Source organism: Sceloporus undulatus, chromosome 5, assembly GCF_019175285.1.
Source record: "Sceloporus undulatus isolate JIND9_A2432 ecotype Alabama chromosome 5, SceUnd_v1.1, whole genome shotgun sequence".
NCBI lineage: Eukaryota > Metazoa > Chordata > Lepidosauria > Squamata > Phrynosomatidae > Sceloporus > Sceloporus undulatus.
Genome location: NC_056526.1, coordinates 122,423,033 through 122,449,801, shown reverse-complemented (window position 1 = coordinate 122,449,801; position 26,769 = coordinate 122,423,033). Strand labels below are relative to the sequence as shown.

The 26,769-nt window shown below is 39.1% G+C and overlaps 1 protein-coding gene across 1 annotated transcript in view; it reads left to right on the top strand.

Moving 5' to 3' along the window:
* KDR (kinase insert domain receptor) overlaps nt 1-26,769 on the top strand; it is a 57,828-nt gene that overhangs the window by 11,774 nt on the left and 19,285 nt on the right. The window contains exons 6-17 of the mRNA XM_042469508.1: nt 1,074-1,228; nt 2,744-2,915; nt 4,135-4,246; nt 5,004-5,167; nt 8,050-8,206; nt 15,049-15,172; nt 17,305-17,413; nt 18,791-19,135; nt 20,265-20,411; nt 22,292-22,423; nt 25,662-25,768; nt 26,201-26,336. Coding sequence (XP_042325442.1) covers nt 1,074-1,228; nt 2,744-2,915; nt 4,135-4,246; nt 5,004-5,167; nt 8,050-8,206; nt 15,049-15,172; nt 17,305-17,413; nt 18,791-19,135; nt 20,265-20,411; nt 22,292-22,423; nt 25,662-25,768; nt 26,201-26,336 — 1,860 coding nt within the window. The remainder of the gene's footprint in view (nt 1-1,073; nt 1,229-2,743; nt 2,916-4,134; nt 4,247-5,003; nt 5,168-8,049; nt 8,207-15,048; nt 15,173-17,304; nt 17,414-18,790; nt 19,136-20,264; nt 20,412-22,291; nt 22,424-25,661; nt 25,769-26,200; nt 26,337-26,769) is intronic.

Below are 26,769 nucleotides of genomic sequence, written 5' to 3'. Positions count from 1 at the left end.
CTTCTTCACATAAAATCTCACTACCTTGCAGCTGTGTGGCAGACCAATATTCCAACATACAGATTTTCAGCCTTGGAAAAGTTCTTTTTTGGATTATAACTCCCATAATTCATCATAAACCAAAAGCCATGCTGGCTGACAAATTCTAGGAGTTATATAGTACAAAAATGAAGAAAGAAAGACCTCAGACATTGCAAGAGTTGATGTTCTTAAAGCACAATTGTAGAGGGTTTTGAAAGCAAAACTACAGCTCAGGTCTAGGATCCTATGCATCAGCTGACATCTCTGTTCCTCCAAGCCATCCCAGATAGAGAGCTCATTCTGAGAGCTCATTCTGGCTCTAGATGGTTCTCCTGTTATTTTCAGTTTTTCAACCCTGAAGAAAAGGCTTTGTGATGTGAACAAATTAAGATATGCTAAATTAGACCTTGGGGAGATTGTATACATTGATAAAGTTTCTTCTAGCACTTACATCTGTCTTTGACATGAATGTTCTTAAAAGACTGTGTTCTCAAAAGCATATTTAGAATCTCTTTTTAAAATGTTTATGAATCAGTCTATCAGATTCCCAAGCCTGTATGATTGCAAAGATGGGCCTGGAGAATACTTTCCCAAGCTCTAGGTAATCTCTACTGATATCTGTGAAACTAGAGAGGTGGCTGGAAATGTTTTTAATTGAGCAGGTTCCAGTGGAGGGCTCTTCAGCACCCTGTAGCTTCTTATCTCATTTATACAACTAGCTGAAGTAGCTTATGCAAATATAATTCTAAATAACACTGTTAACTTGAGTGAAAAGTTTGATTTTTCAGCTTTTCTTCTTGCTTGACAGATCCACTTCAAATCACTCATTTATCAGACACTTCACTATTGTGATTATCATTTTTGCTTCATTCCATCCTTTCCAATCCAACACTCCAGATATGCTGAACTGCAACTCCTATCAATGTAACACACCCAGTGGATGTGTAAGGTGGGGATAATGGGAGTTGCAGTTCAACCCAATGGATGGTCTGCTTTAGTCTATGTTGTCTCTGTATAAATTGTTGTGCATTTTTTAATTTATCTTCACCTAGGATATAAAATCCATGATCTCGCAATGAGCCCGTCGCACAATGTAGAGCTGGCAGCAGGAGAGAAATTGGCTCTCAATTGTACTGTAAGGACCGAGCTGAATGTGGGGATTGTGTTTGAATGGGACTACCCATCGAAGAAGGCATCAGCAAGCAAGGTAGCCTTCCTTTTTAAAGAAAGACCTTTTGGACTGAAGCCCAGGGATTTTTAATTTTAATGTCCGGCAATGGATAGATAAGAATTAAACATTCTGGATGAGTATCATCAGATTTGAGTAGACAAGTGTGTGGTGGTGGTGATGGTGATGAGCACCAACCATTGTAACTCTATGCTGCTAGGAAATTCTGGCTCTTGCCACATGGCAATGGAGAGAGAAATAAAATACCTGCACTGCCTTTGATGTTGTTGTGTGTGTTTTAAGTCATTTTTGACATATGAAGATCCAAAAGCAAACCTATCACGGAATGGGGCTGAGAGTGTGTAATTGACTCAAGATAACCCAGTGGGTTTCCATGGCTGAGTGGGGAATCATATCTTGATTTCCACTTGTAGTCCAATGATCAAACCACTACACCATGTTGGCTGTTTGTACCTTAGTTACTACCATGCAAAAATGGAGATGCCGATTAGCTTAAACTACTCCCTGACATCAGCAGTATGTGCCTATGGGACCAGGCTAGGAACAACTAAGCCTGGAAAAATTTCTCATTTGGACTATTTCTCCCAGGCCTTCCCAAGACAGTATAGCTGGTGGATTCTGGGGATAATCCAAAAAATGACTTCTCTCCCAGGTTCTTGACTAGACTGTCAGAAACAGCCTCTGACATATCACATGTTGCTTCATGACCCATGTCTGCCTCTGGATCAAGAAATATTCCTTTTCCAGTGGTAGCCAGCAGTTCCTGTGAGTGACTGGATCCATGATGCACAATTGGAAACTAGGTAAAGAAAAGAGCAAAAGGCTGTAAGAGTGAAAGTGACTAGAATTTCAATAATTAATCCATGTATTCTGAGTGGTTCATAAGATCTCTACTGTGTCCCATTAGGCAGTGGAGGTGCTTGGGAGGAGGATATCTTATAAATTCTGTTAAGCTGCAGCCTTCTGAACTAAGACACCTTGTTTACATATATATACATCCAAGATTTTAAATGAGAACAGGTTTCATGTTATTTTGGAGTTGTGCAGGTAAATTGATTATTCTGCAGGTATAACTTTTAGTGTCTCTGCTGCACTGATCAGTTTTTCCCCCTATTCATTTGTCTTGCAAATATGACCCACAGAACGTTACAAGTGCAGAAAAGTTGTTAATATTCCTTGACATGCTTTCTCATATGATATCTTTCATACCGATTATGAATCAGATTATAACAGCTTCTATTCTTTCTTTCCTGTTAATAATGCTTCTTGTGACTTAAAATCATTTTATACTGTTTAAAATAATAAGTGCTTTAATATAGCTAGCTGAATTGTTTTTAAACTTTTCTGTCTTTCAGATTTTAGTTGTACCATATTTTAACCTTATTGTAATTAAGTGAGAGGATATTTCAGGCTGGTATTTGGATGAGCCTTGTCCTCTGTCCTCTTTAATCAACTTAGCAAAAATCCATATATGTGGGGGCAGCGAATCTGAAAGGGTGAGATTGGAATGAATTGTTTTTAATTCTGTTACAGAAAAAGCATGTTACAATCAGGGATGGAGTGACATTGCCTAGTAAAGAAGTGAAGAAGTTTGTCAGCACTCTCATCATAGACCATGTGAACTTAAATGATAGAGGTCAATACAGGTGCACAGCCTCCAGCAGTCAAATGACTAAGAAAAATAGTATCAATGTTATAATTTATGGTAAGGCACATTTCAGGATTTCCTTCTGTTTGATACCTGTGACAAGACAGCAAATCAAAACGGTTATCAGACTGAAGCACAAAGGTTTCTTCAGTTTCTTTTTAAATCATTATTTATAAAATAAATATACACTTTCTCATTTTCAAGGGCAGTGCTTTGTAACTGAGGGAGAAATGAGCTAGGAACAACATAGCATGCAGTTTATAACTCAATTACATCTGAGTAGACCTGTATAAAATTGTACTACACGTGGCTGCCATTACTGCCAGCACTTTCACGTCTCCTTGCTTGTTTAAATTTGTTTCTTAGGATATACTGTTGCCCCTCTGTATCCCCAGATTCTTTAACCACAGATTCAACCATCCATGGCTTGAAAATAGTCAAGCAAACCTTGATCCAATTCAAAAATATAAATTCAAAGAAGCAAACATGTTACATTGTATTTAATGGGACTTGAGCATCCATAGATTTTGGTATCTATGGGAGTGGCAGTGGTGCTGGTGGTTCCTGGAACTAAACCCCATCGAATACCAAGAGCCCACTGTTCTTTAAAAGTTCCTGTATTGCTCCCCTATATCATATACTGTATGGCATTGTCATCCATTTGTGACTGCTTTTGGTTCAGAGTAAAGCATGGCCATATACAGGTTGAGTTTTCCTTATCCAAAATTCCAAAATCTGAAATATTCCAAAATCCAAAACTGATTTCCCTTCTATCGGCTTTCTTCACTGTCCAGTTCTCACATCCATACATGGTGATGGAGAATACAATGGCTTAAACTATCCTCACTTAGGATCTCTTTAGGATCAGTTCTTTCATAGCTGCCCTTTCCAATCCTAGTCATCTTCTAACTTCTTCTCTGCAGTCACTATTCTAGTGAATATTTGAGATGGGACTAAAGTATAACATGAAATTCATTTATATTTCGCATACACCTGAATTAGTAAGAGTTCCCGTTCCTTGGATCAAAGATATCTTATTCTGTTCATATATATAAATACAGGTATTCCAAAATCCCCCCTCCCCAAAATCTGAAATCCAAATTACATCTGTATCCAGTCCTTTTGGATAAGGGAGACTCAATCTGAAGTCACTGTTGTTTTTTTGGTGAGATGCTGTTTGCTTGTGTTTATAACCATAAAGAAAGCATGTCTTTCTGCAAAGAGTACAAAAAATTAAATTGTCTCAAATGCTTGTTGTCTTTCAAAATCCTTTCAGAAAAGCCTTTCTTATCTTTTGGAAGAATGCCATCTTTGGTGGAGACAAAAGTGAGTGAACCAGCTAAAATTCCTGTGATTTTCAGAGGTTATCCATCTCCAGATGCAAAATGGTATGAATCAGAAAAATATCTTCCTCTTAAAAATGACTTTAATTCTCTCTTTTGACAATGTCTCCCTAGTCTCACCATATTATTTATTTTATAATTAAAACCAATAAGGTAGCATACAATAAACGAAAAACAAACAAACAACATCAGCAGCATTAAAAACAAAGTCATCATTAAAAACTGGATTTTCACTGTCAGTCACTGTAATATTTAGTAAGTCTAAATATAGTCCTGTTGTTGCTTTTAATAACAGGACTATATTTCTACTTCCTAAGTATTACAGTGACTGACAGAGTGTAAATATTTAAACCAAAATGATCTGGAATTTGTCTTCTTCAGCTGCTTTGATAAAAGGAGAAGCTGAGATGTTTCAAGTTTTTAATATTTCAATTATGCTGGTCACCATAATAAGCATATGATTTTACTGACTAAGAGCTTGTTTTAAGGATCTAGAATAATTTGTTTGAAGTGCTGTTTCATTCATTAAAAGTTCTCTCTGTCTCTTTGTGTCTGTCTCTCTCTCAATCTCTTTCCCCTTAAGACAGATGAAAATCCGCATTTCACTATCTGGACATTGTTTATTTTTCCAAACATAACCTGCCTTACAGGAATGTTACGTAGATAATGGATATCACATATTTTTTCTTCGTCCTGAGCTTCTCAGTAGAGTGATTGGATACAGGTGTGACCCTATATCTATGTTGTATGAATACCTTATCATTCAACAAAGCACCAACTGTTGTTGGGTTTTTTTTTCCAGGTATAAAAATGGAAAACCCATAGTTGCAAGTCGTAGCATTAAACTTGGTTACTCCTTGATGATTATTGAAACAAATGAAAGAGATGCTGGGAATTATACTGTCGTGATGACCAATCCCATAAGCAAAGAGCAGAAAAGGCATACATTCCATCTGGTTGTGAACGGTAAAATCTTATTTCCAAAATCTTTGGTTTTGACAAGAGTAAAATTTTGCTTCCATTGCAGATGATAAACTGTGCAGAAAAGTGACATTTCATTCTCTATTTACATTCGACAGTGTCATCAGTAATGTAAAGGAGGCTTCTCTAAGAGTCACAAGTTGATGCTTAGCATGGTGTGAGTAGAGACTATAGTTCAGTGGCAGAACCAAAGCATTGAATGTTGCCGTAATATTTTGTTGGTTATGGTTATAGTTCCAAGACCACCCAGTAATTAGTTGTTATTATACTTTCATTATAAAACTCTTAAATATGGTTGTATATAGTTCTTAAAATTTTTACATTTTAAAATCTGTTTTTAATTTATTAATTTATTAATTTATTGCTGTTTCATATGTTTTTAGCTTAATTATTCTTTTGTTTTAAACTGTTTAACCTGTTTTGTACTCTGCCCTGAGATCTTTGATATAGGACAGAGGATGATGATGATGATGATGATATTTTTCTTTGTTTCACCACATCTCTGTTTTCATAATCTCAGTCATAAAATAAAAACAGTAGGCTTATCAAGCCCAATGTGGGCCATCATGCAATGTACTTACTTTGCTTGAGTCTATTATTCTTTTCTTCAGTTTATTATTATTATTTTTTAAAATGACTTCTGGTTAAGCAGTTGTTTTATGAAAACATTATTGTTTTCAGTTTACCCAGCATGTGTATTTGTCTTTATGTCCTGCTCTTTTCCTGTCCTCAGTGTGCTCTTTTACTCCTGTCTACCATGAACCCTTCCCGGTTGTCCGTATGTGCCTCACCCATCCTTCCTGATCTTCCATCACTGTCCTGTCCAGCTTCACCCTACAAGTCCAGCTTCACCCTTTCTCATCCACTTTGTTGTTGAGGAAAGTATTGGCTGTTGCTACTGCTATAAAAATAGTCACTGGGGCGGGGGGGGGGGGGAACAACAGTCTCCCTTCAATAATTTGGAAGGGCAGGGAGGGTAGCTTCATGGGCAAGGAAAGATATTAACTTAACTATATGGTGGAGAGATTGGAAATGCCTATTGTAGGGAGTGTCCTTCAGGAATTCCTCTCCTGGGTCACTTGTTTCTTCAGGATCTTCTATACAGCCTTGTGCTCTCCAGTCTCTGACTGGTGAGAAACATTGGAATTATCTCCCTTGACAATCATTGTTTGATGTCTAGTGATAGACAGACAGACAGACAGACAGACAGACAGACAGACAGTCTGTAACTTCCCCCCATCTTCCTTCCTTTTTGGGATGTCAACCCCCTTTGAGAATCCAATGGATCCCCAGCCTGGAGAAAAGCACTTTGACACAATTTTCAAGGTAGCAGGAAGGAAGTTGGATTTTAAAAAAACGTTCTGTGTTTTTTGCTTCTGGGGTTTCTGAACCACAGATTTAGACCCTCTGATCTAAAGTGTGTGGCTACTGTCGGTGCCTTATCGCATTAAAAACAAACCCGACAGACAAATGGAGAGAAGCATGTTTATTTTTCTGTCTCAGCAAGACTTTGAAGCATTTTCATTCTCTTTCAGTCATAAAAAGCATGAGAGAGGGTTGTAAAAAATGTCCTTTTTGCAAAACAGATTTTTTTCAGCCAGGCAAAAGGAACACTTTTCGACACTTTTACACTTCTTCAGTCATGCAACTTGTCCCCTGATGTTCAGTTATGTCAGCTGAGTAGAGTTCAGAATCTGGTATATCCACAGCAGCTGCCCACACTGGCTGGAGGCTTCTGAGAGCTGTAGTCTAAAAAAGTTATTTTTCCAGCAATTTCTCCACAATATAGGGGTTTTTTTGGACATTGTACATTGATTACTATTTCAACGTAACTTGGTCTATGGATTTTTAATAAAATGCTACCCTACAATTGCATAGAAAAGGCTTGGAAACTGAACCTTTATGTATTCCAAACTAAACAACCTCATCTCCTCTTAGTTCCAAAATTTAGAAGTGGGGCCTAGACCATTTTTAATGGAACCATCCCTGCATGAAAGGGAAGTAAGGACACGCCTGGGGAAAGTCCCAAAGCATGCAGAATTGCAAAACATCTTTAGGAAAAACCTATGGTGGGGGAAACAGCTGAAAGAGGACTCAGCATGCTTGATGGTCATCAAATGTTGATGAACTATTGAAGAGTTATTCAGACATTGGGTTTTTTTTAGTGCGAATATCAGAATAATCTCATTCATACATTCCAGTTTTGTTGTTCACTATTTTTTAAAATCAGAACCATATCTATGCATATCTGTGAGTTCTGTTGCTCAACCCGTGTCAGTACTCAAATAAAAATCAAGTTGATGATGCAGCTGTTATTATTACTATTATTATTATCATCATTATTATTATAGTTTATTTCTAAAGCGCTGTAAATGTACACACAAATGATCAAATCAATAAAAGTAAAAACACGTTCAAGGCATACAGAGGTTTATCCCAGTTTATCCAGGGTCTATTCACATAAGTTATTAACACAACCAGCAATGATCTTTTAGGAAAACTCAGAGGAAAACTTGAGGTTGATTAGCCCTGGTTAAGTGTGTGTGTTTTTTTCAGCCCCTCTTCTCCAAACTTACTCAGATGCATTGAAAATGCATCTGAACAACAAAGATTCAGCCCACATTGTACTGGGATTATTTTAACCGACTAAATAACCCCTGAGCAAACCACTTGCCACTCCAGGAAACTAAGTGGAATGCAGAATGGAATGGGCTATCACAAAGGAAGGCATGGCTGACTGAACTCTGAAAAGGAGGACACCACACTGCACATTTTGTTGCAAATCCCTTTTGTCTGGACAAAATGTACTTTAATGATAGGGCTCCATTAATAAAGTAATTCCTGTTATCTCTTTTTCCTTCCTGTAGTTCCACCTCAGATTGGAGAGAATGCTCTTTTGGCTCCTGTCGATTCTTATAAGTATGGCTCTACTGAAATCCTAACATGTACAATATATGCTATTCCAGCAGTGGCCAAGATTCAGTGGTATTGGCAGTTTGAGGAAGAATGTACTTTCAACCCTCAGTAAGTACAATATGAGTTATACCCATTATTAGACATTAACAACAAGGATCTGGGACCATGGTATGATCCTGGCTTGTTCCCATTAATTACAATTTAAAACCAGCAACACTGCTCCTATTTTAAATATCGCAGGGGTCTGTCATTTATATTGTATGCTTGTTTTTAATGGGGGTGACAACGTCCAATATTGTCTTCACTGGCACAAAAAAAGAGGGAGAAGTGAGTGAGATTAAATCTCACTATCTCTTTCACATAGCAGGAAATCATGCTTTTCTGTTATGTCTGAATTGGACTATAGGTTAACTATCTACATAATTATACACAGTAAAACAGGGGACCTAGAATTGGTAGTACATGTGCTGGTAACCTCTCAACTAGACTTCTGTAATGCACTCTACGTGGGGCTACCCTTGTACCTAGTTCTGAAAGTTCAATTAGTTCAAAATATGGCAGCCAGATTGGTCACCGGAAAATCTAGAGGTGACCACATAACACCAATCCTAAAATCCCTTCACTAGCTGCCTATCAGTTTCCAGGCACAGTGGACCCTTGTTATATGCTGGGGTTTGGTTCCAAGATCCCCTGTGGATAACAAAATGTGTGGATGCTCAAGTCCCATTAAATATAATGACATAACAAAATGGTGTCCCGTATAAAAAATGGAAAATCAAGGTTTGATATTTGAAATTTATACTTTTTTTTAACATTTTCAAACCGTGAATATTTGAATCAGTGTATAAAAAATCTGTGTATAAGAAGGGCTGACTGTAATAACCTTTACAGCCCTAAATGGCTTGGATCCATCTTACTTGTGGGAATACCTCCTTCCACACACTCCACTCTGCACACTCAAGTCCTCTGGGAAAAATTTACTGCAGCCAATAAAAACCAAGTTGGATCTCTTCCGACAGGCCTTCCCTGACTGATCATCTTACTCCCACTGATATGGATCAAGATGTCTCGTGCAAATTATTATGTTTTAGTGATTTTAATATTATTTATAAGGTTGATGTTGTATGTATGTATTTTATTATTATTTTTATTATTGTAATTTTTTACTGATGTAACTCGCCTCAATCCATTGGAGAGATGGGATAAAAATAACATTATTATTATTATTATTATTATTATTATTATTATTATTATTATTATTATTTATTAAAAAGAAGTAGAAAGAGATCCTCTGGATGCTCTATACTGAGTATGAGTTTCCAGTACTTGTGTAGAATCATAAAATATAGGCTACACTGAATATTCAAGAAGTAATATTTCAGTGAAAAACAAGAAAATGAAGTAAGTTAATGTACCCTTCCTTTGGTGCTTTTCCAAACCATTTTCCTTGTCTTCCCCAGTAGCTGCTTTGATGCATTAAAAATCATTATCTTTGTTCATAACTCAATCTCAGTGATCACATTAAATATGTCACTGAGAAAATTTCACAAAATTGACTCAAAGTGAGGGCAAATGTCTTGCTTTTACTCTGAATACATGACCCAATCACATTGGCCAAAGCATGACACCACAATGCCATATAACCAGTTAGGGCTGACTATACACAACATCACAAAAACAATTCAACGAGAGGACAAGGCTACCTGCCCTCACTCCAAATGGGCAAATAAATTTTGCTATGTTTGCAATCTCTCTTAGATATCCCAGCTTGCTATTGGACTATGGCTGGAGTGGGTGGGAATGAACCTTTAATGAAAAGCACACTTAACCTTTACCTCTTGTTCCTTCCCATCTCCAAGATGACCCATGGCCCTGTGTCCGAAGAAAGACTTTTTTTCAAAATGTGTTTTGCATATTTTGTTCACTAAAATAGCCTTTAGGGGCAACAAAGCTGGATAATAAACTTGGCTGTATGCTAGAGGAAGAGTGAAGTCTGTATAAAAATATTCATTTCCACCCCTTCCGGGCAGTAGACAGAACTTCCTCTCATGCTGCTGTGAATGCAAAAGCACTTGGGATTTGCTTTCAGCAAAATGGTTGATAAACACGCCAAAGCCTCCCACTTTCTCACACCCCTTGCAATCTCCCCTCCCTCCCAAAATTTTAGGTAGCAAAACCCCTACAGTTGCATAGAATGTCCAGATTACTGTTGATTGAAGTATGCTTAGATCTTGTATTAGGGAGATGTAGCAGAAAGTCCCACCAGGCAGAACTACATCATGTTTCTTTCCATTCTCCCTCAAACTCACCATTTACCTGCTGCAGTCCCTAGAGCATGGCCATTTACTGGCCAGTGGAGAATGAGTTTCTGGTGTTGGCAAACATATAGATCACAGCTGGGCACACAACACTGAGGTATCTTTTGCAACTGGGCAGTCCATCCTGGACAGCCTTTGGAGATTCTGCTTCCTCTGATACACAGGCAAAAGGTGGGGTTGCGGAGGGAGTTTGGTTGTTCCATGTGACTGGAAGATAATTCCAGCTCTTTGATGACCAAAAATCGATTGTGTGTGTATGTGTGCCTTCAAGTCATCTGTCAGTTTATGGGAATCCCATGAATTTCATAGGTTCTCTTAGGCAAGGAATACTCAGAGATAGTTTTGCCAGTTCCTTCCTTTCAAGTATAGCCTACAGCACCTGGTATTTGTTAGTGGTCTCTCATCCAAGTACTAACCAGGCCTGACCCTTATTGGTTTCCAGGGTCAGATGAGATCTGATGTCTTTAGGGTATTGAGGCTCACTAAAAAATTAATAACATAGATGTAAATTGGATTCACACCTTCCATTAGTCACTGAATGCCAAGCCATAACTGACTATGCTCATCCAAAAACAAAACAAAACACCAAATAGATAACCTTTGATCTCAGGGCTATGTTGCTTTTTGGACTACACCTCCCAGAACCCTGTGGTTCAAAAAGAAATCCCTAAATTTTTCAGCCTTTAGAATATAGAGACAGATTGACAAGAAGAAGGAAGCAGTCATGTCCCCCATGCTATTCAACATTTACATGAAAGCACTGGGAGAGATCATCTGGAGACACGGGGCGCGGTGTTATCAGTACGCTGATGACACCCAAATATGTTTCTCTGTGTCCTCGACTGATGCAGTGACCAAGGATGGCATCTCTCCTCTAAATGCCTGTCTGGAGTCGGTAATGGGCTGGATGAGGGAAAACAGACTCAGTTTGAATCCAGAGAAAACGGAAGTGCTCGTGATAGGTTCCCTGGGCCCGGGGATGGATATTTGTCCACCTGTCCTGAACAGGGTCACGCTCCCCTTAAAGGACTCCGTTCGCAGCTTGGGGGTGCTCTTGGACTCGTCGCTCCACCTTACATCTCAGGTGGATGCGACGGTCAGGAGCACCTGTTATCAGCTTTGGCTGATACGCCAGCTGCGACCCTACCTGGGCCGGGGGGACCTTGAAACAGTGGTACATGCTCTGGTGTCCTCTCGGTTGGATTTCTGCAATGCGCTCTACATGGGGCAACCCTTGTACCATACTCGAAAGCTACAATTGGTTCAGAATATGGCAGCAAGACTGGTCACTGGATCCTCCAGGGCCAGTCACATAACACCTGTGCTGAAAGATCTACATTGGCTGCCTATTCGCTTCCGGGCGCAATACAAGGTGTTGGTTATTACCTATAAAGCCCTAAATGGCTTGGGCCCAGGGTACTTGGAGGACCGCCTCTCCCCATACAATCCGCCCTGCGCTCTCAGGTCAGCCGGGAAGCAACTGTTGAAAGTTTCAGACGCAAAATATTCTGCGACAGCACAGAGGGTGTTCTCCGTCTCAGCCCCGCAGCTCTGGAACTCTCTTCCCGGCGAGCTCTGCTTGGCCGCCTCCCTTGACCTATTCAGAAAGGGGTTAAAAACCTTCCTTTTTCAACAAGCTTTCCCCTAATCGATGTAATATCTGCTCCCCCTCCATCGCACTTGCACTTTAAGCTAGATATGTGAGTTTTTTAATCTGTAATTTTTAAACTTGTTTTTATTGCTGTTTTATTGTTGTATTTGTTTATTGTGGAATTGTACATTTATGTACTTTGTAACCCGCCTTGATCTACCAAGGAAAGGCGGGCTATAAATAAAGATTTTATTTATTTATTTTTATTATGTGGTACTGTTAAAGGCAATTAATTTAATCTGTTCTAATCCATTTCTTCAGATATACAGACACATCTCTCTCTTTTCTATATCTTTTCTAATTCTTGTAATTGGAAATTTTCCCTTTAGATGATGCATTGTTGGACTGATTGGTTTACAATTTAACTGTCATTGATCAGTGCTATGGAATGCTGGGATTTTTGGTTTTGTGAGATATTTAGCCTTTTCTGTCAGAGAACTCTGATGCCACAACAAATTACAAATCTCAGGATCCCAAAGGATGGAGCCTGGCAACTAAAGGGAGCCAGCATACATAATGTAGTCTTTGAGTGTTAGACTAGGACTTTGAGAAACCAGGAATCCCCATTCAGCCATGGTGACCTTTGTCAAGTTATACTCTCTTAGTCAGGGGTAGGCAACCTGCGGCCCGCGGGCCGGATGCGGCTCGGCAAGGCCTTGGGACCGGCCCCAGCCCGGTCCTGCCGCCGATTGCCGCCGGGGCCTTTGGCCTCTCGCGAGCAGGGGCAAGGGGGGAAATTGTCTATAGATGCCTCAGAAACATGCATTTATATTAACATTTTTAAAAAAATCAGCAAATTATTTTGCGTGTCCTCCACTTTTTTTTAAAAAAAGTGTCCACCATTTGAAAATGTTGTCCTACATTTGTCCCAGTTTATTTATTTATTTAATTGTTTAAAAATTATTTAATTATTTATTTTTTGGCTTCGGCCCCCCCAGTTGTCTGAGGGACAGCAACCCGGCCCCCGGCTCAAAAAGGTTGCCTACCCCTGCTCTTAGTCATAGACCAAGGCAATACCAAACTTTTCTGAATATGAGAATCTCATAAATCTTGCCAACAAAACTGTATGATGTGGTCTCCCTAAAGACACCACATCCTTTCTGATCTTGAAAAGCTAAGCAGGGTCATTCCTGGTTAGTACTTGGATAGAAGATAGCCAACCAGGTGCTGTAGGCTATATTTCAGAAGACGGAACTGGGAAAACCACTTCTTGATTCCAACACCCTAAATTGGAATCAACCTGAAGGCACATAGCAACAATATATTTCTCTGTGGAAGTGAGATATCTTCTGAATAAGTCAGGATTCAAGCTTGTGTAGGCAGGATTTATACCTTCGGGGCAGTGGCTAGTTTTGAAAGCTGTTGTTATTTATGCTTGCAGCAGCTTGTTTGTTGCTTTGCTTTCCATTATGTCAACCCACTGCTGAATTTGACACTGTTTCTTATCTATGTGAAAGTGTATCTCGGAGGAAGTACCTTGACTGATGCTAGGGAATGATAGAGTGAGCTTCTCCACTTCCCTTATCCTAATTTTGCATAAGGCCAGACTTCCTTTTAGAATTTTTTTTCCTAAAAGGAAACAAAAAAGGAGCCAGCTTTCCTGCTGTTGTTTTAAAATGACTTCCACTATCTTCATCCTTTTGGTGCCTGCCTGGTCATTTCCTACCTAAGATATCCTAGAAAAATCCATTAGCAAATCCAAAGATTTTTATGTCCCTCTCCGTCTTTCTCTTGAACCAAATTAACTCAAATCATCAATTTTATGAATGGAGGTTTGTTCCTAGAATAGCTGCTGACAACCCCATCCCCCGTGCCATCAGTATCCTGATTGGGTTGACCTAGTCAGAATAATGAAGGAATTTACCTCTAGGGCCTGCGAGTATCTATTTTTATGTCATAGCAAAGTCTCTGAAAGTTGGGCATTGCTTATTTAGTGCTTCGTTACAAGTAGGACCTGCAACAAAATGTTGCAGGATGTCCTCTTCCACAAAATACAAGTACTGTACTACTGGTCAGGATTCCAGTCAACCATTCGCTCCTCCAAGATACTATATGATGTAAGGAATGCTAGCAGCCCATCTCTCTGTCAAATCTTCTTCCTAATATGAGGAAGAGGCTGTTTTCCCAGTGACAACTAACTTTCCATGACTCCTTAGTCCTCACTGTGTTCTGTTTTTTAAAGTTATATTGTATCTAGGCTCATCCAACCAAGGTGATAGCAGCCTCTTGTTTCTCAGTTGCCCAAGTTGGTTGACAATTCCTTACGTTTGCTAGAGATAATATTACTCATTGCCCCTTACAGAGCTTGGAATGTTATTTCTGAATGGCAGATCCTTGCTTGTTGCCATTATGTTGTTGTATGCCTTCATGTTGTTTCTGGTGTCCCTAAGGCAAACCTATCATGGGGGTTTTTTGGAAAGTTTCTTCAGAGGGGGTTTGCCATTGCCATCATCTGAGGCTGAGAGTGTATGACTTGCCCAAGGAGTGTATGACTTCCCTGTTTTTAAGACTATTAAAATGTAAAAATGTAAACTTAGTTTTTTAAAATAAGTACATTTTAAACTGTTTAAAAATATAGACCATTTAAAATAGTTTAATGTTGCTTTGGTTTCTGTACTTCACATTGAGAAATTTTATTTGAGAACAAGGTATAAACATCCAAAGGAATAAATACATTACTTTTATAAATTAATTCTTTACAGGTAATATTGGAACTTAGAATAGGTTACTTCCTAGCTCTTTTCCTTTACATCAGTTTACATAGGGATTACAATAGCATTAATCCAGATTCTGGTTTAGTTTCAATAATTCCTCAGCATCAGATGTTCCCAGACTAATTACTATGTCCATGAAGGTTTTGGGGCATATGATTGCCCTGTGTTCCTGTTTCTATTGTGCTCATACTTATCTTGTCATTGGCTAATGCAAACAAACCAATCTACCCTTGAAGCATAACTTTTTGGTTATCTTTTCTTTTACAGCCAGGCTGGATTGGGAAACAATCCTTATTCCTGTAAGAAATGGAAAGATATAACTGACAGAAGAGGTGGGAATCAAATTGAAATAATGAAAATTCAGTCTGTTGTTATTGCTGGGAAAAGGAAGGTGAGCTTGTCATCTTTTATCTGTATATTTGAAATGCTGTTTAAAGGAATCAGAATAACTCTAACTTAGTGGCTTATTTGTGATCATTAGAATCATGGGCGTGTAAGCCTATACACATTTACAAATAATTGTGTCCACAGATAAATGGACAGGATTCCTATATAAAAGTAACATTCTCTTGTAGACATGTAGAATTATAGCCAGGAAACTGAGAGCCACACAGTACAGTGATGGAGAGAACTGAGCCTGGAAAACGTAATATCCTGCTCAAATCTTGGATATAACTTGTTAGTTATAACATTGATAACAACAATTAATTAAAATTTTGATAATAAGGGTGCAACTAAAATATGTTTTGAAAGCAAATGAAACATGTAAGAGCACTGGTGTGATAATTAACAAGCGAGCCAACAAGTAGCATGATGAATTTAAGTCCAAGGCAGAAATAACCGAGTTTCAGATTGCTTTAACTGCCCAGGCTCAATGCTAAGGAACTGTAGCACTGAGAACTGTAGTTTAGTGAGACATTTACACTCCTCTGTCAGAGAGCTCTGATGCCACAATAAACTACAATTCTCAGGATTCGCTAGCACTGAGCCATGGCTGTTAAATTGGTCTCAAACTGGATTATTTCTGCAGTGTGTTTTTGGACATTAATTTTCCCATCAGTGTAAATGAGTATCAGGAATGGATTGGTTCTGAAATGTTGTGACAGAAATGCTTGGCAAATACTCATAGGCCCGGTTCCTGATATTTGGGAATCTCTGTTCTCTGCACTGTAGCTCACCCCTATTCAGCAGGGAGACCTGACTGTTTATGTACAGTATCATTTTCAGGGGGATGGAGCAGCTGCAGTGGAGAGAAGGAGATGGAGAGGTCCCTCAATTATATGTATCTAGTGGTTAAGACGCCAGTTCTGATGATCTGAAGATTGGAAGGCTGGTAGTTTGAAGCCCAAGTGCTGCATGATGGAATGAGCTCCTGTCACTAGCCCTAGCTTCTGCCAGCCTAGCAATTCGAAAGCATGCAAATGCAAGTACATAGACAAGTACCACTTCTCAGTTGGAAGGTAACAGTGTTTTGTGCAGTCATGTTCGCCACATGACCACTAGAGCAGTCCTTGGACAGTGCTGGCTCTTCAGCTTAAAAATGGACATGAGCACCGCCCCCTACAGTTGGTTACAAGTAGACATTCATGTCAAGAGACTACCTTTACTTTTAAATCTGGATCCAGACCTTGTTTATCAATCCCCAACATGTTATCAAATATACACAAAAAATGTGGGTACAGGAGAATAACAACTGTAAAGCATAGTTTTTTGTGGGTTTTTGTGGGCTATGTGACCATGTTCTGAAATAATTTATTCCTCTTCCAGAACACGGCCACATAGCCCAGAAAACCCACAAAAAAGTATGGATGCCAGCTGTAGAAGCCTTCGACTTCAGACTGTAAAGCACTTTAAAAATTCAAATTTTTATAAAGGATAAATTGCAATAATAGTTTCTAAGTACATATCTACACTGCATGTGGGACAATGTCAAATGATGTTTAAGCATTTCTGGAGAATGAGGCCAGGTCTACATTCGTCCATGTAGACATGCCCAAATGGCCCTTGTAGGCATGTGGATATGCTATCCTGTGCATGCTTACTCAGAGGTAATTCCCACTATGTCCAATAAGATTTGCTCACTAGTAACTGTGATTTGGATTGCAGCTTAAGGTTGGATTTCTGACTGCATTATTAGAATGTAAATTACGTTGAACACCATGAGACTCACTTTTGTATAAACATGCTTCAAGCTGGCCAGCCTGATGCAAATGGAATGTGGAAGAAAGTGTTCTATTTTGGATCTTGCTTAAAATGTTAAGATCTCTGTTGGCCACAGTCTCTATTGACAATTGTAGCAAGATGGTTTAGGGAGGGTAAACAATTTCACTTTTGTTTGCCAGAACGGGTAAGCAGCAGGTCATGTAAGCTTCAGATGCAAACAGGATACCCAAAACAATGGTGGGTTGTGTTGTGCTGGAATTTATAATGGCCTGGATAACTACAGCTGACTTATTGTGTGGGGTTCAGAGAGGCCCTGCAGCATCAGTGTGTCCTGACATTATTTGCTTCATTCTCTTGTAGACCGTAAGCACTCTCATCATTCAAGCAGCAAATGTGTCTGCTTTGTACAAATGTGTGGCTAGCAATAAAGCTGGAGAAGGCGAGAGGGTGATCTCCTTTCACGTTACCAGTAAGTACTACATAACAGTTTGCAAATCACATCTTAACCAATTTCATTAAACAAGGGTTCTTACCCTATTGTACCAGTGTAGGAACAAGGTAGCCTTCCAGATGTTGCTGGACTGCAACTCCAAATATTCCTCACCATTGGCTGTTCTGGCTAGCTAAGGTTTTTCCTCCTCCTCTTCCTCCGTTAAAAAAAAACCTCTGTTAAACTCCAGCAATGACAAATTTCTACCACCTAATCGTGAAAAATTAACAATATAATTGTAGCAATCCATGAAGGGAAGAGTTGATGAAAGTAGCGATTCAGCAACATCTAGAGGGCTGCATTTGCCCACTTTTGTTCTGTACCAGGCGCAAGGAACTGCGTGAAAGCCAGGGGCCAATTCCACTTCAGCAAGCCCAAGTACCTCCATATTTCTCTGCAGTCCCTCTCAAAATGGCTACAGAAAATGACATCCAGTCATTTCCTGTCACCATTTTGAGAGGGAATGCAGAGGAAAATGGAGGAATTTATGCATAGTATCAGATTCTGATGTCCTTGTGGATGGGATATTTTCCCATTTTTTGTATACTTGGGGGACTTTCCACAAAGTTTGTGGGTAAAAATTGTCCAAAAATTGTACCAATCCCCCCCCCCCAAATTTGTTTATATCATGAGATGTTATAGACTACCCAGTGAGAATGATCCTGAATAGTGAGAATGATCCTCAATAGGAAACAGATTGCTGCTGCTGGATCTGACCTTCAGTAGAAGGGTGCTGCATGGTGGGAAGATCTTACTCAGAATTCATGGTTTGCTGTGATGTTCAGCACTGTCAGATCAAACAGCACTGATTGGGTGAAGCATTGCAGTCAAGTCTAGCCATAATGATATCCATTGCTCCTTCTCTTGAAATGGAATAATCTTCAGCCTCATTTGGATATTACAATAAACCATGGTTTATCATTACATGTATGAGGTCTGGGCTCACTTGCTCCCCATCTCCTCCAGGGTGTCCAAAAGGAAGAGCTCAAAAACGTTCCCTTTTCCCCCCTTCTTTGATTCTTTGGTACTTTGTGCCAGCACGCACAAAGCACACAACAGTTATCAGAGCATGCAAAAGTTACTTCTTTGGATGAGAACTTCCAGACACCTACAGCCAGTTATGACCATGCAGTCTGATGATTATGGGTGCTGTAGTCTAAAAGAATAATTTTTCTGAGCTCTAAGTTGATCCTATAGCAGGATACTGGGGACTGAAACCTATTCATTTTCAGGATTATCCTGAACGTTTCAGAAAGAAAACCACTGAGGGCATGAAGATCTCTAGACATGATGGATGATCTCTCTCTCTCTCTCTCTCTCATTCTCTTCCAATAATTTCATTTTTTCCCCTTGTAGGAGGCCTTGAAATTAATCTTCAGCCTCAAAGCCAACCTACTGAGAAGCACAATGTCTCCTTGCAGTGCACAGCAGACAGGCTTACTTTTGAAAACTTGACCTGGTTTAAGCTGAGCCCTCGTGCCTCGATGACAAGACTTGGCAGGTTGCCCATGCCCATTTGCAAAAACCTGGAAACTCTTCAGAGGCTTAATGCCATGGCTGCAAGTGCCAATGGGGAAAATGTTACCAGGGAACTCCTTCTCCAGAACATTTCCCTTCAAGATAGTGGGGATTACGTATGCGTCGCACAGGACAAAAAGACCAAATTGCGACACTGCCTTGTCAAACACCTCACTATTCAAGGTAAGGTCCTGCTTATTTTTTTTATGTTATTTGGGGGCTATGTGGCCATATTCTGGAAGAGTTTATTCCTGACATGAGGTCATACTGTTTGATGAGAAGGGAAGCTATGATCAGGAGTTGACAGGGCTTGAATATTTGTATTTTACAACAGTTCCATATTACCTCACCAACCATGAATAACTGCCAATGTGGTTGGGGTTTCTGGGTGTTGTCATCCAAAAAGTAACATTTGCAGGCTTCAGGAATGGGTGGACCTGTCTGCTTCTGGTTACTATCATATGTGCTTATTCCTTAGTTCGTTACATGTTATTCACCATTACAATAATGGTGATTTAACAAAAACAACTGCACAAAAATTCACATTTTTGAATACATATTTAAATGCATATTATAAGATATTTCCTCTCTAAATATACAATTTAAATACATCTTTTTTGAGTCAATAACTCTTGGAACATTTGGGAAGAGCACACTACCATTCTAACCTGTACACTCTTATGAGATAATAGAATTCAAAGACATAGCTGTGTTAGTTTGGAAAATCAGTATGCAAAGGATCTTGTAGCATCATTGAGATTAACTGAAAGAAAGAAATTGATATCTGAGGAAGTAGGCTCAAGTCTACGACAGCTTGTGCTACCAATCTCTTTCTTTCAGTTAGTCTCATAGGTGCTACAAGATCCTTTTGCATACTAGTGATAATAGGTTAAAGAGTGCACTGTATTTGGGCTGCATGTGAGTTTCAGGATAGTTCCATGGAAGTTTGTAGTCCACTTGGTTTGTAGACTGTGTCAGGGCCATAGAGGCAAAACAAGTAGAGAATGAAGAGGAAAATGGAAGGAGGCACTTTCACAATATAATTACATTGTGGAATTTATCGTATAAGTATTGTGATATATTTTAGACTCTTTAACTTTCAAAATTGGTTACAGTAATTTTCACAGAATCTACAGCAGTACTGGCTGCTACTTGTGGTACTGAGAATAGGCCCTCTGTGTTAAACCCATAGTTCAAAGTTTACCAGTGGGATCTGATAATGACTTATCAGTAGTTTCAGGTTTATAATTCCAAAACTGCATTTTTAAAATATCTGACATTAAAATTTAAATGTTAAATCTCTCACAAACAGAACCAGTGGCACCCAGCATTATGGGGAACCTTGAGAATCAAACAACATATATCGGTGAAACAATAGAAGTATCATGTGTAGCAAATGGAATCCCTTCTCCACTCATCAAGTGGTTTAAAAACAACGAATCTCTTGTTGAAGATTCAGGTGAGACTGAACATTCTGTCTAGCAGTTCCACTTGCTGAGTTGCTTATGTAAAATTCCTCATTGATTTTGGTTCTACTTAAGTTAGTTCTTCCCAGGAAGCACCTTTCACATTCCAATATTTCATGTTTTCCTTCTTTCCTGATCTTTGCTGTAGCAAGCAACCAACCCTTATTGCAAGTAGCTGTTGCTCCTCTACATATTTAGGAAATACACGAGGAGATGGGCAGGACTGTAACTACAACAGACTAGCTGTATGGGCAACAGGTCCTTTCCTTTCCTTTGGGAACCCTATAGTGGTAGCATTGCTAATTATGAGGACAGAGCCTGTAGCACTGGGTCTCCTGTTTATGCATTATGTTAACACCTGAAAATTGTGCCTCCAATGGCCAACCTCATTCTGCCTGAATATTCAAATGTAGTGTAATATGAAAAGATCTTTTAAAGGGGAGTTAGACATACCTGTGGAGGATTACTGATGACTGCTGGTTTATATCATTTTGTACCTTCAATTCAGCTCTGACTTATGGCACATGTCTTGGCAAATGTGACTTGACTAAGGCCATCAAGTGGATTTTCTTGGCTTCACTTGGCTGAGTGAAGATTCAAATCCAGGTCTCTGAGAGTCCTAGTCTAATATTCAAACCACTATTTAATTGTCTCTAGGATTAGAGCAATTATGTCTGTGACTATCTTTTTCTGGAGACCCATGACAGGAGAAGGCTCTTCCCACATGCCCTGCTTTTGGGTTTCTTATAGATGTCTGATTGGTGACAGGGCAAGACAGTTTTAATAGAACAGAGGTTCTTAAAGAGTGTTATAGGTGCATTAGATATGGAAAATCCTACATGAAGTGAAATGAAATGGTCTTCAGATTCCATCCAGCCACTAGTTAATTTTACACATGAAATAATCAAAATTCAGGCCTATAGTAAGTTGTGTCCTTTGGTCTGGAAGACTTTTTCCCAGTGCCAGCTGTTTGGATATACTGCCCACAGTCACTTCCTCAGACCTCTCTTCTTTATCATTGTAGTATATGACCTAGGGATGTAATTTTTTGACTATTAATAATTTCAGCAGTTATTCCCATTGTTCCATTCTCATCAGGTATTTGCACATCCTGAAATGTTTTAGGATATTATTCTGTGCCAAAATATGCATGGGTTTGGCACAAGAATCATGTTTCATACATTTCCAGATAGGCACACAGAGCTTTTTTTTTTTTTTGGGGGGGGGGGTACAAGGTTGCTGGCTTTTGCACAAAAATCTTGGATACACAGAGATCTGGCTATCTGGAAACAGTGTTTTTGGTACAAATCCCCCGAATTGTGGCAAAGAGAACCAATATATATTTCTGAGTGGAATAATTTCTTGAAAAATCCCAGGATATGAAAATATTAGGCAAAAACTACACAGGATTCTAGCCACTGTGTTACTTTTTCCATTTTACAGCCAAAAAATTAATTACAGCAAATATTATTTCTCTTTCTAGTAAGATCCAGGACCAACTATTTTGGACTAGAGCTCGAAAACCACCCAGTGAATATGCTGGTTGAGGCAGGAAGTGGGAAAAGTTACTTCAAACAAGTACCTTTTCCAGGTTCTGTCCAGAACTGAGCCTCATCATTGAAAATATCTTTGGGGGTTTGATTCTGGCTCTACATTAAATTTATTTCCCATGTTCTACTATTTGAACAGAAGAGATGAAATAAGGGTTTCTTGAGTGCGCTTCTCCATATTTGTACACATTGAGATTTTTAAAAATCCCATTAAAAATGATTGTGCTTCAGTGTCTCCTGTTCAGCAATGATCTCTAATCCCCCCCCCAAAAAAAAACCAATAGCAGCAGAAGAGTAATTGTGGTGCTTTTGTCCTCTATAAGGTATTGTTTTGAAAGATGGAAACAGAAATCTCACCATCCGAAGGGTAAGGAAGGAAGATGAAGGGATCTACACCTGCCATGCCTGCAATGTTCTGGGCTGTACAAAAGCAGCAGCATTTTTTGAAGTGGAAGGTCTGTACTGATGTTCAATGGGAAAGTTTTCCTATGTGTTAGCTAAAACTTTCCTCCATTTATGTTTGATTCAATCTCTGTTTACATTGAATATCCATTATATAAGTGCTGCTATCAAAAACAAAACAAAACACAACCCTATGTGCTCTCTGTAAAATAATTATTCCTGAGTGGTTGAATGGAATCAGGGCAGACAGAAACCAAAGTTGCAAAAGCAGAGCGGACAGAAGCTGTATGTTAGCCAAGAAACAAAGGCCATAAAGTGCCAAGTCCAAAGAGAAGAGAGAAGGGGAAAGGCTAAGTACAGAGAGAGCATTGCTGTCAGATCTACTTTGAATACTTCTTTGCAGGGTATGCCAAATACACTTTGCTGCCTGAGGTACAATGGTGACCTTTCCTTCAGAGTCATGGCCCACCACATCCAAACTAAGCAGTTATTTGGCACCTGAGACCAGAAATAACACACACATTCCCCTGAGGCAATGAAACTACAAATGCATTCACTAACACTTAAATCCAGTTGCTAGTCCCTGCTAAAGCAGATATACTGGATCAGTGGCTCAGTGTTAAATCAATTCTTACACAAATCTCATTGATTTAATGGGTTTTATCTAGTTGCATGTAGCAATAATCCTATCACTTTGTTGCCTTTTACAACACTAGATTTTGCTATGGGAAGTAGTTATCTAGGTGATTTATTCTGGCCTGCTTTCTCCTTGTTCTCTTTACACAAGCAGTTATTTGCATATGTAAGACCCTAAAATAAACTGAAAGATCTCGCCCTCTTGTCAAAAACTATGATCAGATTTTTTGTTCTAAGTATTGATGTCCCTTCTCTGTATATACAAAATAGAAAAACCTTGGCACAGTATGCTAAATCACTGATTTTTAAACTGTTATGATCAAGTGAGCCAAAGCTATATCCTGTTGTTATTATAAATCCACAGCAAGATATTGAAGTGCTGTGCCATGAAACATATTTTAGTTGGCTGGAAAGTGCCTGTAAATAGTCCTCCATGTAAATGTGTGTGTTCAGTTATCTAACAAAGATTTGTCTAAATATAGCCTAGAATGATTTGATTTTTTTTAAAAAAATAAATGTTGTAATTTGTTGTAAACCAACAATTAAACTGCACTTAGGGCGAAAAAATGAAATCACAGATAAAGCGTGGGGGACATCTGGTTTAATAACTGTACATGTAAAAGGGACCTAGGAGTCCTAGTAGACCACAAGTTGAACATGAGGCAGCAGTGTGAGGCAGGAGCTAAAAAGGCCAATTTGTGATTCTAAGCTGCCTCAACAGAAATATGGCATCTAGATCAAGGGAAGTGCCACTCTATTCTGCTTTGGTCAGGCCTCACCTGGAATACTGTGTCCAGTTCTGGACACTACAATTCAAAAAGGATGTTGACAGGCTGGAGCATGTCCAGAGGAGGGCAACCAAAATGGTGAAAGGTCTGGAAACCATGCCCTATGAGAAGCGACTTAGGGAGCTGGGTATGTTTAGCTTGGAGAAGAGAGAGTTAAGAGGTGATATGATAGCCCTGTTTAAATATTTGAAAGGATGTCATATTGAAGAGGGAGCAAGCTTGTTTTCTGCTGCTCCAGAGAATAGGACCATGAACAGTGGATGCAAGCTACAGGAAAAGAGATTCCACCTAAACATTAGGAGGACCTTCCCGACTGTAAAAGCTGTTTGACAGTGGAACAAACTCCCTTGGAGTGTGGTGGAGTCTCCTTCTTTGGAGGTTTTTAAACAGAGGCTGGATGGCCATCTCTTGGGGTTGTTTTGATTGTGTGTTCCTGCATGGCAGAGGCTTGTACTAGATGGCCCTTGTAGTGTCTTCCAACTCTATGATTCTATGAAAATGTAAGGTCCTGTGCCATGAGGAAGGTGGGGTCTCAATACATGTTTTTACAAGTAATAAAAAGTGTAAGCACAATTTTGATAAATTGTTTAAATTTTGACAGTTGATGCCTTGTGTGGAATAATGTTGAAATATCCCCTTGTGAGACCCTGGTTACATGACACAAGACCTGAAAAGTGTGCACAATGAGTTCTTTGATGCTGAATGCTGAGTTGTAATGGCTGCTGCCATACTGCAAAATGAATGTAGTTTTATACCACTTTAACTTTCATGGCTCCATCCTATGGAATTTGGAGTTTGTTGTCGCAACAGAGCTTTCAGACAGAGAAGGCCAAAGAGCTCACAAAACCACAAATCCCAGAATTCCACAGCATTGAGCCATGGCAGTCAAAATGATGTCAAACTGTATTAATTCTAAAGTGTAGATGCATACTTAATCTGTGCTTGCTTGAGTTATACCACCTAGCAGGTTGCTTTGTATAGTATCAAGTCAGGCTACTCGTCCATCTCAATAAGTAATGTGTACACCAAGAGATAGGAAACCTGACACTGTCCAGACAGTGTTAAACTGCATCTCCTACAAACCTTCACCTTTGGCTATGCTGGACAAAACTAATAAGAGTTATAGCTGATCAACTTGTGAAAGGTCACAGGTTGTCCACCTCTGCTCTGCACTAATGGCCAGAAGTTCCTCAGGCTTTCAGACAGGAATATTTCCAAGTGCAATCTGGAGATAATGATGTTTCAACCTGGGACCTTCTTCATATAAGTGGTATTCTCTGCTCTTGAGCTATTTCACTCCTCCCTCAAATAGCAAGAACAGGTTTGGACATGATGGCTCTCCTTACAGTAAAATGTAGTCAAGCTCTATTGGGTGCTAGTGTTCTTGGGCTATGAGCCAGTAGTTATGGTTCTAAGCTATGAAGAGAACCTGCTTTATCTCTGTCCCAGCAAAATTCATGCAGTTTTAAGATCTGATGATTTCAGTGGAAAGATCTGAGCATGTGGTTAAACCTAAAGTTAATTTGATTGAACCTTGCTTGCTTGTTCAGTCTCCACTGAAAGGTCACTTGATTTAATTCATGAATTGCAACAGAGAAGAGCAATCTGAGAATGTATTGACCAGTCATATAGACAATCTTGGCTCTATTTACCTCAATAGTGTTATAGTGATGGATTTATACTGTGTATCAAAGGTGTGCATAATGCTTTTCCCTTGACATGTTTTTGCCTTAATTGAATTGCTACGTATGAGGCTTCTCAGGTTGTTTTTCCTGAACAAGGAACCCCTTTCAGTGGTTCAACTGATGACCTACCTAAAATAGGCTCTCATCTCCTACTAGTGAACCATCCAATTGTTTCTTCCCAGGGACTGATGAGAAAACGAATCTTGAGCTCATTATTCTGGTTGGAACAGCAGTAATTGCCATGTTCTTCTGGTTACTCCTTGTCATCATTCTGCGGACCGTTAAACGGGTAATGAAACCATTTTTCTCACTGTCCCTGTCAGCATCAGTCTTGCATGACAAATGGAAAGTGATGGGCCATCTTTTGTGTTGTTTCTTGCATTGTCTTTAAATCAACAGCTGCATTTTTCCTCTCTTAGTACCATCACATTCTTGCTGGGAAATGAGGACATTAAAAAGTTTGCTATTTAATTGACCAGCCATCTGATGAAGAGAAAAATGTTCCTTTTTCAGATATTAATAAAGCAAGTCATTACCAACAATCTGTGGGCACATGCCCTGCAGTACAGCTGGTGAAGGGAACTACATACTTGCATTCTTGGGGACTAAATAATAAGAATGTTCCAGACTTCATTAAAACCAGTAAATGTGATCAACTGCACGTTGCCTAACCAGTAAAGATAATTTTATTTAATTAGCCATGATTCTGCTTTGTTTCCAGGCCAATGGCGGAGAACTAAAAACTGGCTATCTGTCCATCATCATGGATCCAGATGAAGTTCCTATGGATGAGCAGTGTGAACGTCTTCCTTATGATGCCAGCAAGTGGGAGTTCCCCAGGGAGAGGCTCAAACTAGGTGGGCTTTCCTCTTACTGACAAATCAGAGAATGGCCTGAATCTAGAGACTGCTGTGTTGAGTATCAGTTTGAGGACCATGTTGATGCACTCTTCTCTGGAATGAACACTATGTCTATGTTGGCACTTCTAAATCTGTAAGGAATTCTGAGATTGGTACTATTATGTAGAGAGGTGGGAGAAAAATAATAAACAAACAAATAAAACTTAATTAAACCGGGTGAGATTAGATTAGATTAGACTTTTAGGGATATCTATGAAAGGGGTTAAAATTAGAGTATTCAAACCCTAAATTAAGATATGTTGTATTTGAGATTGTATTTTATCTGTTATTGTAAGCTGCCTCGATCCTGTGGGAGAGGTGGCATATAAATAATATTATTATTATTATTATTATTATTATTATTATTATTATTATTATTATTATTATTATT